Source organism: Anabas testudineus, chromosome 16 (assembly GCF_900324465.2).
Source record: "Anabas testudineus chromosome 16, fAnaTes1.2, whole genome shotgun sequence".
NCBI lineage: Eukaryota > Metazoa > Chordata > Actinopteri > Anabantiformes > Anabantidae > Anabas > Anabas testudineus.
The window spans coordinates 1535880-1550949 of NC_046625.1; the positions used below are offsets into that span (position 1 = coordinate 1535880).

The following is a 15070-nucleotide window of genomic DNA, read 5'->3' on the forward strand; positions in this document are numbered from 1 at the left end:
AACATATGAAACTACTGAAAAGGAGCTTTTCAGTCTTTTCCACTGATGTTTTTCCCCTCGTAACATTTTGCAGGGATCACGTCGACTTTACTCCTGAGATCTTCATGTGATGAGCTGCGAGAAAACATTTGAAGAAACAAACAAAAGAGGAAAAAAATCTGGTTTTAGAACTGTTCATAAAACAAATATCTGGAACAATGTTCTTAAGTACAGTGTATTATAGATATTTAAACTGACAAATCAGAAAAATCATTTCAATTTTAGGAAGATTTATCACTAAACTCATCAAAATCATTTCACCAGACAATGTTTATAAATGCTGCTCCTCGCATCACACGTGTGCCGTCACTGCACCAGTATTTAGATCCATAACTCGGTACTTGTTGGATAAATGTCCACTAGCTTCTAACACCTGAAACACCACCATGCTAGGGAAGTGTAATGGTAACATCGCCACCCTCATGCAGGAGACTGGGATTTGAATCACAGCTGTGCTCTACCTCCAGTAGGGGTCCTCCTTACATATACCTGCCTTTGTCTTGTATCTTGTAAGTCGTTTTGGTTTATAACTAAATATAAATGTAAATCTCCAGGTTTCTTCACTGATGTTCTACATATGAGTTTAAATCTTTGGTTGAGTTACTCAAGGACAGTCTAGATCTGAAGTCACTCCAGTGTCGTCTTTGTCTTGTCTTCGTCTGCCTCTGGTCATAATGATGTTGATAGCAGAAACATCACTCATGCTACAGTAGGAGTTCTGAAATGAAGTTCTGCCTTTGACAGTTTGACCAGATGGCTAACTCTATGAAGAGTCCTGGTGATTTCAGAATTAGTCCATCACTGAGGATGTGGAAGCAGGATGGAACAGATGGAGAAAAGTGTTAGGAGTGTTGTGTTTGACTTGTATACAGGTCTCTGCCTTTCACCATTACAGGTAAATTCTATTCAGGGTGTGAGTACATTTTAACAGGAGAGATTTCAACTTTTTTATTTTTAAATCAAAAATGAAAAGGCTAAAGCTCAGTCTGTTACATGTCATTACACAGCTGCAGCATTAGATAAATAATGCAACTCTGCAGTCAGAGAGTTGTATGTAATACTGTTTATTTTCTAAATGTAATCAATTAATAGTTTAAACCTATGAGATGTAAAACAGTAGAGAAAATAAAACCTAAGTTCCCAGTCTACAATAATCTATAAAATAAAAAAGTGGAAATGAGAGAATTGTTGAATGGTTTTGTGTTGACAGACAGCCCATAAATAATAAAGTAGTAAGAAAAACCTGAGAATGTTTGCTATTTTAACTCGATAAATGAGTTATAAAATCAAAGAGCAGTACGGGTGTAACGGTTCTGAAACTGAGACGAAAACTGCTAAACAAACACCCAAACAGAAGTCTGATGTTTATTGCTGTCAAAGGCTTCTCAGTGCAGCCTGAATGTTGAGGAGACACTTTCTCCCCTAATAAGCAAACCGTCTGTGACTGATTCTAAAACCTTATCTGATGGTGCTTCAGCTTCGTGTGTGTTCAGAAACTCACAGATTTGACTGTCTGTTTGATGTAGTCCTTTTTGCTGGTCAGGTCATGATCTGGGAAGGTGTCATACACCTAAAACACAGGAAGGAAGGTTATGTTCTATGAGAGACAAATCTACTTTAATTACAATATACACTTTAGTAGAATATTCAATACAGTGTGAGTATCTCCTGTCTCGGGCTGGTATGTATGTATGTATGTATCAACAGTAAGAAGCTTCTTACCCTCTGGCAGATCTGTTTCATGGTCATCTCCTCCAGATTTGCCTTCTTCAACAGATTCTGCACCGTCTCCTTCAGCTGTTCATCAGTCGGTGCTTTCTTTATCATCTTAATGAGCGGCTCGTCATCATCTGAACTGTCGTCTGCTGCAGGTAGGAAAAAATGAGATGATGCTATAAAAAGGTTGCTCCACTCCTCTTCTGATTTTGGAAGTTGTTAATCACAGAAACACATGCAGCTGATAGATTCCACTTTGCCTTCATACAACCTAATTACCTTTTTGGTTTATAGGACTGGCGATCAGCGACCTCACCTGTGTTTGTGTTGTTTTTGCTATTGCTGCTGCTGTCAGCTTTCTTTGTTTTGGCAGCTGGTTTAGCAGGAGCTGATTTCTTCTTTTTGGGCTACAAGAAGAACAAACATTAACTCAGCAATCTGAGAGACAAAGACACCAAACAAGACTTATACATTGAAATCATGTAGTAAAAACTCAGTTGCCGCAGTGGTAGATAATCAGACATTGAACATTTTAATTAACACCTGGCTAACCGTTACTAAAATGAGTGATGGTTTGTTCTTAGTAGACACAACACAGAATTGTTGCAAAATCCAAGTAGAGTAAAATTTAAGCAGTAAATTAAATAGAAATAATTCACATAACTGTCACAATGGAAAATACACATCTCAGGTTGGATATTACTAGGATTAAATTTGATATGCTTGGTCGCATTAGACTTCACCTTCTCATCCATTTCACTGTTGACTTCAGACTCGTCTGAAGTGCCCTTCTTTACTCTCTTTTTAGGTGGACCTGTCTTCTTCGCTGGTGTCCTCTGTCTTTTTACTGGTGCCGATTTCTTGGACACAGATTTCCCTTTGCCAGACTTTGATTTGGGAGACTGCAACAAAATGTTTGTCGTGGTGAATAAAAAAACGGAATAAAAAGTTATGTATTATAGTTATTATGAGTCCAGGTTATCTTTTAATGAAACAAGTCTCTGGAATGGTGAAAATCTGTGCTGTGCACCTGCTATGTAACAGGAGAACTAAGAGTTGTTAGCATCACAGATTCATCTGCTGGTTACTCACTTTAGTCTTTTTTTAGTCTCAACTTTGTCAGAAAACATCAACAAAAAAACAAACAAACACAAAGACGTTCAGTTTACTGCCACCTAAACAAAGGAACTCAAATAACTTTGATATTTCTGATCACTTATCTACCAATCCTTTAATTTCTGTTTAGCATCCAGACAACCTCACCTCCTTGCCTTCTTCATCATCATCATCATCATCATCATCATCATCATCTTCATCTTCCTCCTCCTCCTCCTCATCTTCATCTTCCTCCTCTGCAGACTGCTCTGACTTGTCAGACTGCTCCTCCTCTTTTTTTGATGGTTTCTCTTCTGCATCTGATCCGTCAGCCTCAGCTGAAGCACCGGCTCTCTCATCTTCCTCATCCTCGTCGTCGCTGCTGGAGTCCATGACGATTGCTTTGGACTTGCTTCCCGTTTTGGACTTTTTAGGACTAGACGATGAGCTGCTGGGTTTAGATTTGCTGTTCTTTTTTGTCTTTGTCTTTGAGTCATCACCTGACAATTTCTTCTTTGATTTCCTCTTTTTCTTCACAGGCACACGCTGCCAAAAGACAAACAAGGGCTTCAGTCCACAATGGAGCTATGGTTTCACAACATTCAGACACTAGAGACAAACTACTCTAATGAGAATGTGATTCAGTGATAAACTGCTGATTGGTCAGTCATGGACCTTACAGCTCACCTTTCCGCTGTTTTTTGGAGCAGTGAGGAAATTCAGGATTCTGTCAACCAGATCTGAGTGAGTTCCTTTTTTCTCCACATCCAAAACTCCACAGACAACTTTCAGCTTAGTGTTGGTAAAATGTGAATTTCTGCATCAAAACACAAATTATACATATGAACAGAATTCTTAACCACATCAAACTACTGTGAATGTTCCTGTAAAACTGAGCTGCACAACAAGAGCCTCTTTTCACATGTGATTCCTGATGCCTGAAAAGGTAAAGTGACTTCCCAGAAACTTACTTGAGAAGTTTTTCTCGTTTTTTGCTGTACTGTTCACTGTCAGCGTCAAAAGAAAAGCCATTAAAGAGTCGCAAGTTCTTCTTTAATGTGGCCACCTGTTAAAAGAGTAAAGTAAAAATTTGGTATGATTTGATAAATATTGTTTACTACTTAAATACACATATATATTCTGTATTACAGAACCAAAATTCATCATTTGTATCACCAAACATAACCTTAAAAAAAGGTGACCCCCACCAAAAAAATATCAAACAGATCAAAACAAATCAGATTTAAAAATTCAACTTCACCCCCACTGAATGATGCCTGTATGAGTTGCGTGGAAATTTCAGTGTGAGAATCATATTTTACACACAAAGAAAAGAAGAACTTAGCTGCCTAAAAATATTTGGGAGCACAAGCACTCCGGGGTCCAAATGTTAGTCTGGAGTGTTGTAGATGTTGTACCTTTCCTGGTCTGTCAAACAGGATGGCGTGCAGAGGTTTTAAATCAGCTGGCTTCATCTTGGTGATCTGGAAGTTGATGCGTGGAATGTCTCCTAATTTATCTCCACTTCCTGAAAACATAAAATTATAGATGAAATCAGATTTCATACAGATATCAGCTTATGCCTGGATGGCTCATCTTTAAATGCCACATATTCACATCCAGTAATCTCATGCTTAAAATTAATATTTGTCATAATTTAATATTTACCATCTCCAATTCTCAGCTTCTCCTTTTGCTTTGGTGCCTGGAAATCGAGTCTTTCAACTGTTTTCTTTGCCCGCTTTCCCTCAATGATTTCACCTACAGCTGCAACAGTGACAATAAAAAAATAAGTAAAACAGACCTTTATAAAATCAGGAACTGATGAACAGTACAAACCCTTTTCCTACAAGCACTACTAGTGTAACTGCAACCATTCGCTTTTCAAGAAGTCAACAACTGAGTAAGTATAACTTTACTGAACCACAGCCATTTCTGTAAAGTACATTAAGCAAGATGTAAAGAGTGACGGTATCCCTGTATGAGTGGTATTATTGAAGTATTACCTCTGTCAAACACATGATGTAACTATGTCAAAATCTTATTAAATGTTGGATTTGATTTCATCAGTGTCAGAGGACTAAACAGACATAAGAAATCCCAGTTTCCTGTTACCTGATATTTTGGAGCTGCTCTTGTTTGGACTTGACTGGTCTTCCTGTGATGTCTCCTGCTGGTCCTCCACTTCTTCCTCTGACACTGCAGAGCTGTCCATCGCTTCCTCCGCCACGTCACTCATATCTGCACTCCCACAGCCTGTCTGAGTAGCAATTTATCATAACAGAAGATAACCATGTTTGCATGAGACAGTTTTAGTCTGGTATTGACTGTACACAGTGTGCACACAATAGTCACATACTACAATCCTTATCTACACATATCCAGATATTATTCATCTGCTGAAACTTGAGCTCAGAAACATGCGGAGACACTATTCATAATGTGCCCTTTATCAGCGTCACCTGCCACACAAGCTGCAGCGAGCAAAACAGTATGCAAAACTTTCTACTTCTATTTAATATTAAGTATCATTTTATTATTGGGTAACCATTGTGGGGGAGATAAAGCTAAAGAACCAAGTCCATTTAATAGCATTTCCAGGTTTTTGAGCAGCATCTCATGGCTACTGACTTCATATGAGGTTGTCAAAGTAATATTTTGTCATAAGTAGTCTATGCATGACGTTGTAAGTTAATGATCATTCCCACTCACTGCTTTGTGTAACTGTACTACTTGTTACCACACGTTCTCCGCGAATAGGAGAAATAACGTTAATGTCAATGAAACACAGGAAACACAAAAACGAATATACGACATTAATTCTAGTTTAACAAACATCACCTGGTCTGTTGGAGGTAACATTATGCCGAAATGTAGTTTGCAATCTAGTAATTCGTTACGTCTTGAAACTCTCTCCTATGTGTTCTTGTTTTCACCGGGTGAAGTTATTAGTCTGTAAAAACGACAAAACTTTCAATGGTGTCTGGCAGACAAATCAGCACGAACGTATGGACGATGTTAACTTTACACGATTCCACTTAAAAGAATTCTTCTGTTAATTTCAGTCTTGCAGGCTGCACCCAGCTCGTCCCTGCTGTCTCCTCCACACTGAGGCTGGTTTGTGTTCGTACCTTCACAATAAACGTCGGTGAGCGTTGGCGCGCTGCAACTTTACGGTGCGCATTTCAAACATGTTAGCTACTGCGCTTGAGCCGGACTCAGACATAAACTACACGGCTTTACATTCAGTTCCGTGCCACCTGGCGTTTGCAGGTTTTTAGCCGTTTTAAGCTGTTTGCTAGTGAGTTTAAAAACCAAAACGAGCGTTACTGTTTCCAGTAAACAGCTTTCCATGCAGCTAGCCACTGCTTGCTAACACTGACGTTAGCTACAATAACGTTAGTGACGTTCACTCACAGCTGTGCGGTAATAAGACAGAAATAGCGCTATGGATGCTTTACAACCTGCTCAAGCACTGCAACAAACTCCAAACACATGTCCCCAAATATGCAGCGTGTCCATATATCCGTTATCCAAGAGAATAACCAAAGATTACCTGACTAAGAAGCAGAGACTGCGGCTCATCTGTCACTTTCTTGTTTTTGACTTCATGATGGCGGTTTCTTTGGGGGGCGGGGATTAATGCGGCGGCCAATACACTGATTGGACCGAGCACTGATGACGTTACACTTCTTCGTCTTGTTAATGGTGGATTGAACCACGTCAGTGTTGCTTCAGCGCCCCCTACTGTTGATAGAGGAGGAAGAAAAAACGAAATAATAATTATTCTAATAATAATTAGAAATAAATCAATAATTTTATTTAACCTGTTTGTTGGAGTCATATGTTCATAATCTTTGATCCACTAATTGTCATTATTTTGCTGTATTGTATATCCCTATGCATCTTTTAACACATTGTAGCTGGTGTACCAACATATGTATTTGCACAGTGTGTAATGTATTTCATATTAATGATTCATGTAAACACATTAATCTATGGGTGCATTACAAGAAAGGGCATTAAACCAATCCCATTTATAAACATGTAGTCAGAGGACTAAACGTTATCTTACATTTACATCTAGTCATTTAGCAGACGCTTTTTATCCAAAGCAACTTACAAGTAGGATACAATGGTAGGCAGGGCAGCGTGAGGACCCCTACTGGAGGTAGGCCACAGCTGGGATTTGAACCCCAGTCTCCCACATGGGAGGCATATCTTGAGTGAGGCAACACCTTGAATCAACACAAAGTTCAAGCTGAAGGCAACTTTTGTATTTTTTGCATTACTTCAAAACAGACAAACAAACAACAACAAAACAAAACAAAAAAAAAAAAACACTGAAAACTGACCACAGCAGCTGGAGCGTTAATATTGACATTGAGGAAATGATTTCTACATATTATTTGCAAATGTATATTTACACAATGTTGATGATACATGATGTTTATTAGTCACAATCTACATGTCACCATCCAGCTGACAGGTAGATGCCTGCATGCGGCTGTAAATGCTTCTGCTGGTGGTACGGAGGCTGCAGGACACATGGTGGTGCTGTGGGAGCAGCTGTATGCTTAGGAAAATTAGAGCAGCTCTTTTATTTCCATATATTTATTTCATTCAGAAAACCAGTTTGTTGCCTAGCAGCAGCATCTCCAACTGAATGGAGCAGAGTGTATGGAGGGTGGTTAATGCCACAGTGTGTGAACACTTATTTTAATTTTAATGGTTGACATTATGTATATTATATATATTTCTTACTGTCAAACCATTACTATAAACAACTAAACACTTTGTGTATCCAATAATTTGTCTTGTTCAGAAACAATTTGACTGGGTGTCATGTTCCTTCACTGGCTTGAGGACATACACTGTAATTTATTGACACTCATCCTGCTGCTGATATCATAAAAAAAAAACCTACATACTTGTGAGGTGTTTATTTAAAGATTAGCATCTTCAGTAAAGAATAAAAAAGTGGGCTTGGACCTGTGACACATGGAAGACAAAGTGATGAAAGATGGACCAACACACTTTGGGTCTATAAATGGATGGTACAAACCTATGTTCAGGTCTTGTTCAGCGTTTCAACATCCATCCAACAGCTGACATGTACGGTATGTAATTCAGACAGAATAGTGAGAAACATACAGTATATATTATTGAGACAGTTGTGCTCACACAATATATATTATTGAGCAGCAGAACAGCAGAATGCAAGAGATCAACAGCCCCTGAGCAGTTTGCACTTTGGTCAGATGCTGATAGAGAGAGCAGGAGGCGATGGAAAGGGTGAGTGGGATGGTGCAGGATGGTGCAGGTGATCACATCACATCATTTGATCTTGGTGTAGATCTACATCACCAAGATCAAATGATGTGATCTACATCATTTTAAAAGTATTACATTTACAACCTGATTTGTTTTTTGCTTCCTTTTGTCATTTGGTTCAAATCACCACAGCCACATTTTTAGAGTCTTAATTCTTTATGGCTCCATCAGAAAATGCTAATGATGAGATTTTCCCAGATAATCCCATCTTCATGGTTAAGTAAGTCTGACTATTCTGCAATAGCTGAGGATGTGAAAGACAAGCTGTTATTGCCCCTCCTACTTCAGTGTGTCATTAATCACCCCCCATACCTTCCACTACTCTATTTTAAAAGCACACCGCGAATCCCACAGAGCAGACAGCTGAGGCTTCAGCAGATGCTACATTACGCTGTCTTTATGCATGGATAAGGAGAATTTCACGTGTTTTAGAAAACATAAAACTCTACTTGTCGTCATGTAATTGTTTCCAGAAAAACAACCTGATTTGCTCTGGATTTAATTCTGTACAAAGATTTCTTGCAAATGTGGAGTTACTGTTCAAGATCCTCTTTATTTAGACCGGGTAAGATGTCTTTGCCTTTTAAGACTTGATGTTTAGGGGTTTGGGAAGTAATAATATGTGACAGTATATAATTAGTTTTTTTCTTTGTCTTTCTGCTAATGATACAAAGTTTTTTGAACAGAGTTTGGTTGCAAAGTGAACGTAACCTCTGCTGATTACAGGTAATTGCAAATATACTCTTCCGTTTTTGTTCTGTGTTTTTTACACACAACTTTTTTACTACAAAAAGTAAATACAAGCCAAAGTCGATCAGAACATTACACATCTCTTAGTTAAATATTCACTAGATGATTAAGTCTGTTAGCGATGTCTCAGGCGTTCTCTCTCAAGTCATTAAAGTTTCACATTTCCAGGTTTTAGTAGAACATTTAATAGTTCCTCCTGCACACATGTATAATACTTTAGCTTTAAACTACTCCAGAACTTCTTCAGGGGTTGCCACAGCGAATCATCAGCCTCCATTTAATCCATCCTCTGCATCCTCTTCTTTATCCAGTGTGATTCACAGTGTGTGTTATGGTTCACATGCTTCAGATGTTATTGTGCCATATTGTCCTCTGTTGTTATCAGCATTTTACACTGCAGATATGTTCTGGTAGATCCCTGCTGTAGCTGCCAGTAGGTACTGTAGGTTGATGTCATGCAACATCTTGTACGGGACCTTTATTGTCATCATTACATATATAATAATAGTGACTGGACAGTCAGTATGTCGCATGAACCAAATCTGTGGGCCTGATGTTGAGGGCTCCTAAATAACCTTCAACGTTCCAGAGCAGCATTCGCATCAGTGACTTCAGTTCCACATGGCGGCTGCAGAAGTCCGACCACTAGGACCTCAGCAGCAGCTTGTTTGTTTTCACTGTGCCTTCTTTCATTGACTCAGTTATCTCACCTCAGTCTGCTCAAATAGTCTCATGTAATATTCAGAGTGTGAGATTTAGTGAGATGACAGCGTTAGACAGAGGCACCTAGCAAAAGGGAGTGAATGATCACAGAAATAGAAGCATTAGATCTATTAATTAGGTAAGCCAGATAAAATATTTAAATATGGCAGCAGCCAGAGATACAAGTAGGACACTGCTGTCTCCTTCATTTCGACATCTCGTTCTCCTGTTGTTGATCTGTCTCAGCTCGCTCCGCTTTCACTTTTCCTCCTCTCTCTCGATGTTTTTCCATCTTTGTCTTTTTCGATCCTTCTTTATTCTCTTTGATTTTCTCTTCATGTGATGTTTTAACTGTGTCCAACAGCAGTGCTGCAAAACCACTGCTACTACTCTTCTACTAAAACTGCAGAGATGGTAGTCATGTGGCCTTTTGGGGTTTACGTGCACATTTGTCCAGACTCACATTCGAATAAGTTCATGTTCCTGATGTTTCTGTCAGTCATTGTCCAGCATTGAGGAGGAAAACCCTGAAAACATCTGGTCATGGCCATCGCAGAGGGTTAATTCAAACATTCAAGTTAATGTGTAAACTTTAAAACAGCAGTTTCTTGTCCACATGCTGAATCCAAACCAGAACTCACCAGTCTTTTTCGACAATGACAGATTTAAATGTTTCTGTCTGAAATCAGGGTTTCCTGAATCGAAGTGAAGCTGGAAGCTGACACTTGTCACTCTTCACCTCTCCACCAGTGCTTCCTCCCTCCCTCCACCATGAGCCTCCCCTCCAGCTCAGAACCCCACAGCCACAGTTCCTCTCCGGCGTCTCTGGACTCCAGCGTTTTCTTTAGTGAGACAACGACATCCTGTGTCAGAGACCCGCTGAACCTGTTCATCATCAATGTTGGGGGAAGTCGTTATGTTCTGTCACAGGAGCTACTGGCGTCCTACCCTGAGACCCGACTGGGTAAACTGGCCTCCTGCAGCCGTGACTCGGCGCTCGAGCTCTGCGACGACGCTGACTTCCTGGAAAACGAGTTCTTCTTTGACAGAAATTCACAAACGTTCCAGTAAGTGGTGTCTGTTTCTCCTTACTGTAACCTGTAGTCAAAACTCAAAGGTCAAAGGTCAAGTCTAATCCTAATATGTGACTGAGTGAATGAACATGAACATTTTTACCCCAGTACAACATTTACATTTAGCTGATGCTTTAATCCAAGGTAACTTTAGAAGGTACAAAGGCAGGGCAAGTGTGAGGAGATCTCATCTAATCCACAACCAGGATTCAAACCCTTGGCCCCCGCATGGAGGGCGGCGATCCGACCACTACACCATCCAGTCACTAGTTCTTGCATTTTGTTGGAAAGAAGAACAACAGGTTCATAGTTGTTTAAGACGGACACACAGAGAACAGGTGAAACTCCAGTCTCCATAAAGAGGGAGAGACAGTTCCTCAGATGACTTCTTGGGGTTTTCACATTTCTAACACAGTGTCTGTCTGTTGGTATTTCTGCCGACAGGTATGTGATGAACTACTACCGGACCGGTCACCTGCACGTCATGGAGGAGCTGTGTGAGATCTCCTTCCTGCAGGAGATAGAGTACTGGGGCATAGACGAACTTCGCATCAACCCTTGTTGCCGGGAGCGTTACTACCGCCGCAAGGACCATAAGGAGACCCTCGATGTACGGAGAGAGTTTCAGGCTGACACCGGTGAAGAGGACTTTGTGGGTGCTGCCTGCCCAGCTCTTCGCCGGCATCTGTGGGACCTGCTGGAGAAGCCGGACTCATCGCGGGCTGCTCGCACCTTTGGCTCACTCTCAGTCTTCTTTGTGGTTGTGTCAGTGGTCAACATGGTGCTCATCTCACTGGACTTGGGGGAGGACGTCGGTGTGAGCGTTGTTGGTATGGGTGCGCCCTTGCTGTTTGACACCCTGGAGTATGTTTGTGTGGTGTGGTTCACCGGCGAGCTGGCACTTCGCTTTCTCTGTGTGAGAGACAAGTGCCGATTCAGCCGGAGCATTCCCAACGTGATCGACCTGCTGGCCATTCTGCCCTTCTATATAACCCTGGCAGTGGAGAGTCTCCATGGGGGAAGCACCGAGTTGGAGAACATGGGCCGCGTGGTGCAGGTTCTGCGACTCCTCCGGTCCCTACGCATGCTGAAGCTGGGCCGACACTCAACAGGTAAACGGCACCAAAACATGACATTTAAATGGTGGAACTGATGAGAAAACTGTGAACAAGACTGTGAGTGGGTCGGGAACAGAAAACGAGACAGTCCTCGCAAAACTCATAGCATCTCATCAGGTGGAGGTAGGAGGAGGAGCAGGGTCTGACTGGAAAACTGGGCGGGTGGAGCATTAAACCAATGAGGTCAAGGAAGGAAGCACGATGCTAGATGTACCAGTGTCACATGTCAGCATGCTAATTAAGATGAAATGCTTAGAAGCCCAACTCGGTCACGAGGAGAAGTGATCTTTGAATGTTGCTCAAACCTTTCTTGCAGTCTACTATAAACAGTATGTTCTTCTAAAACATGACCCACTCTCTCAGATTTTTTAATAATTAATGTGACTTTAAAATGGAGAGAACATGTTTAAGTTCATCATCCCGGATGAATTGTGAAAAACTGCAGCTGATTTTCTTTTCTTTTAATTCCTCAAAGGTTGGTTTGAGTTAATAAACAGAATAATTGAAAAAATAAAAATCATAAATGTAATAAAAATTCCAACGTGGACAACACGACCTCCAGGTGTAGATGCAGCCGGAGTCTGACCAGGTGAAGTGTTTTACTTCAGGGCGGCTGCTGAAGGAGATGTTCTCTTAAAATTCGACTCAGTGAGAAGCTGCTGCTGTGAGATTAGAGATTAGAGCCCGGAGGTTTCCTGAGGTCGCCGAAGAAAAAAAACAAACATCTTGATTCATATTTTGACAAAAATACATAAATAAAAAACCCTCGAGGAAACAGAGGAGTGTGTGTGTGTGTGTGTGTGTGTGTGTGATTGTACTATACTGTTATGTGTCAGACTGGGACGCGTGAGTTCTTTGATCTTTGGGATTCTGGGACGGATGAACATCCCTGGACTGATGAATAATGGAGGAGGACGTGGAGAGAGGAAGAAAAAGGAGAGAGTGGAGCAGCGTGATGGAAAATGAGGTCATGAATATCGTTCATTCATAGAAGCTACAACATTGTAGAATTCAGTTCATTTTTTGAATTAATATTTAGGACAGGTTTTCTTTCAGCACCTTTTAACTCCATCATATGGTCCCTAATTAAATCATTATCTATTTCCTACATATAATCATCACTGTTGCATCACTACTGATTCAGTTCTGACATACTAACGAACGGTTCCTGCTCTTTATTTATTCATCTTTTAGTCTGTAGTGACTGAAGAATATTTGCATTTACATTGGCTCTTTTTTTTGCTTTTGAGGAGCTAATTAAAACCAGTCCTTTGAATTTTGACTAAGAACCTTGTTCTTTTGTAATTGGGTCACTTTATCACATCAAACCAGATCTTTTACAGATTTTTGGTCTGAAATATGTGGACACACTGCTCAACATCTGTTAGAGGACAGCAGATTGTTCGGTTCTGGTAATTTGTGCATCTGAATTATTAATTAGAGGGAAATCATAATTTATCAGCAGCTCAACAAGCAGTAGTAGAACAATATAAACCTTTAACCTGCACATGTGTTCTTATCTTATGTTAAATAACTCTTTGTATTTTAGTTCTTATCTTATGTTAAATAACTGTGTGTAGGACCAGACTCAGGCTGCACACAACAAAAACATGACAAATAAGAAGACAGAGCAGAATCCGGTGTCTGGCCTTTCTTCTGTGCAGGTGTATTGAAGTTCATTAACCTGTCACAGAGGTAAAAGCTGTTTTCTGTTCATTAGACGAAGTTGAAAAACGTCACATTGACTTTTCCTGCTTGAGTCTGTTGTGAAGACTGAGCGACAGCAAACAGCCACACAGTAATCTCAGGTGATTTGCTCGGATTCAGTTTCCTAAAGACGCCGCTGCAAGAAACTCTGCCTTCAACATTTTATGAGCTCATTTCACATCTTTCTTAAACTCGGCACCGAAGCTCATTTCTTTTCTCTCAGAGGAGAACACGGCAATGACAAGTCATTCTGGGGTGTGAACGTCGGCCGTGCACGCGACTCACATGAGTGTGTATTTATAAATTTGCAGTTTCTTTTTCTGCCACTTGTTATTTCCTCCTCACAGAGCAGCTCGTTGTCACACTGCCTGGTTTCTGGGTTTGGAGGAAATAATGGGGATGAAAATGAGTGTGACGATCACACTCAGACAACTGGAGACAAACAGACTTTTTCTAATGATAGGAACATTTTAGGATTTGAAATTAGAAACTTGCTCGTTCACTGTTTTATCACATAACAGCTCAGTTTAACATTGTGACTCTTGCAGCTTGGTCATTTAGTGATCTGTGGACAATCAGCATCATTTCTTTTATGCTGAAGCAGTCGAGATATGAATTTAGTATAGAAATATATAAAATGACAATATTTATTTTGTACCTTTAGGTGTAATGCAGCACTGTTTGTCAGTCTGTCGTCACCTGTTGTTGTTGTCTGTCCTTGTTCTGTCCAGGCCTGAGGTCTCTGGGTATGACCATCGCTCAGTGCTACGAAGAAGTCGGCCTCCTGCTCCTCTTCCTCGGTGTTGGCATCTCCATCTTTGCCACGTTGGTCTTCGCTCTGGAGCGCGACATTCCCTCCACCACCTTCACCAGTGTTCCAGCAGCTTGGTGGTGGGCCACCACCTCCATGACCACAGTCGGCTACGGGGACATAAGACCCGACACGGCAATCGGGAAGATGCTGGCCTTCCTCTGCATCCTGTCTGGGATCCTGATCCTGGCGCTCCCCATCGCCATCATCAACGACCGCTTCTCTGCCTGCTACTTCACCCTGAAGGTCAAGGAGGCGGCCATGCGGCACGGAGAGATGCTGAAGAGGCTGGCCCGAGGCTCGGTGGGGGAGACGGGTGAGGGAAGAGTCGGGGGAGGCGTGAACCTGAGGGACGTCTACGCCCGGAGCGTCTTGGAGATGGTGAGGCTGCAGGGACGAGAGAGGGCGAGCACCCGGAGCAGCGGGGGGGAGGAACTGTGGTGGTAGAACCTGGACATGATACTGGGACGAGTCCGGACCTGTGTGAGAGCTGATGTTCTGGTCTGACCTCTGACCCCTGTGGTCATAAACTGATGAGTGGAAGAAAATCAGAAACTATAAATAAGTAAATAATGTAAAACTCACGTCAGAATAATTTATGGTCCTGACACCTGTAGATGATCCCTGTTTGTTTTACATGCTGAGGAACACGTTCAACTCGTTTTCCCTCATCAGGAAAATGTTTCCTTTCCAGTGCAGTGACCTCGTTAGACTGGATTTAACTC

At 41.2% G+C, this 15070-nt stretch overlaps 2 protein-coding genes across 4 annotated transcripts; one reads left to right on the top strand and one right to left on the bottom strand.

The window, feature by feature from the left end:
* Positions 1 to 62: 62 nt before the first annotated feature.
* On the bottom strand, positions 63 to 6514 carry dek (DEK proto-oncogene). Of its 3 annotated transcripts, none has more exons than XM_026373104.1 (12): positions 6407 to 6514; positions 4966 to 5110; positions 4519 to 4617; positions 4269 to 4378; positions 3822 to 3916; positions 3538 to 3667; positions 3019 to 3396; positions 2499 to 2657; positions 2072 to 2162; positions 1762 to 1901; positions 1541 to 1609; positions 63 to 114 (listed from the first exon to the last, which is right to left on the bottom strand). In XM_026373104.1, exons 2-12 carry the CDS (start codon positions 5087 to 5089, stop codon positions 103 to 105), a joined length of 1407 nt encoding a protein of 468 aa, XP_026228889.1. In that variant the 5' UTR covers positions 5090 to 5110; positions 6407 to 6514; the 3' UTR covers positions 63 to 102. The 3 variants fall into 3 exon arrangements, with proteins under 3 accessions (XP_026228889.1, XP_026228887.1, XP_026228888.1); XM_026373102.1 differs by having other exon boundaries at positions 1762 to 1904; XM_026373103.1 differs by having other exon boundaries at positions 1762 to 1904; positions 4966 to 5106; positions 6407 to 6480.
* Positions 6515 to 10383: 3869 nt separating this feature from the next.
* kcnv1 (potassium voltage-gated channel modifier subfamily V member 1) lies at positions 10384 to 14792 on the top strand. Its single transcript, XM_026372660.1, has 3 exons — positions 10384 to 10703; positions 11154 to 11821; positions 14266 to 14792. Exons 1-3 carry the CDS (start codon positions 10408 to 10410, stop codon positions 14790 to 14792), a joined length of 1491 nt encoding a protein of 496 aa, XP_026228445.1. The 5' UTR covers positions 10384 to 10407.
* The last annotated feature ends 278 nt before the right edge of the window (positions 14793 to 15070 follow it).

Excerpts from the sequence above, each read along its gene's own strand:
- kcnv1 (XM_026372660.1), top strand. The coding sequence starts at position 10,408 with ATGAGCCTCCCCTCCAGCTCAGAACCCCACAGCCACAGTTCCTCTCCG. Across the intron at positions 10,704-11,153 it reads AGAAATTCACAAACGTTCCA|GTATGTGATGAACTACTACC; the intron begins GTAAGTGGTGTC and ends TTCTGCCGACAG. Across the intron at positions 11,822-14,265 it reads GCTGGGCCGACACTCAACAG|GCCTGAGGTCTCTGGGTATG; the intron begins GTAAACGGCACC and ends TGTTCTGTCCAG.
- dek (XM_026373102.1), bottom strand. The coding sequence starts at position 5,089 with ATGAGTGACGTGGCGGAGGAAGCGATGGACAGCTCTGCAGTGTCAGAG. Across the intron at positions 2,658-3,018 it reads ATGATGAAGAAGGCAAGGAG|TCTCCCAAATCAAAGTCTGG; the intron begins GTGAGGTTGTCT and ends ATTTTGTTGCAG. Across the intron at positions 1,610-1,761 it reads TGAAACAGATCTGCCAGAGG|GTGTATGACACCTTCCCAGA; the intron begins GTAAGAAGCTTC and ends CCTGTGTTTTAG.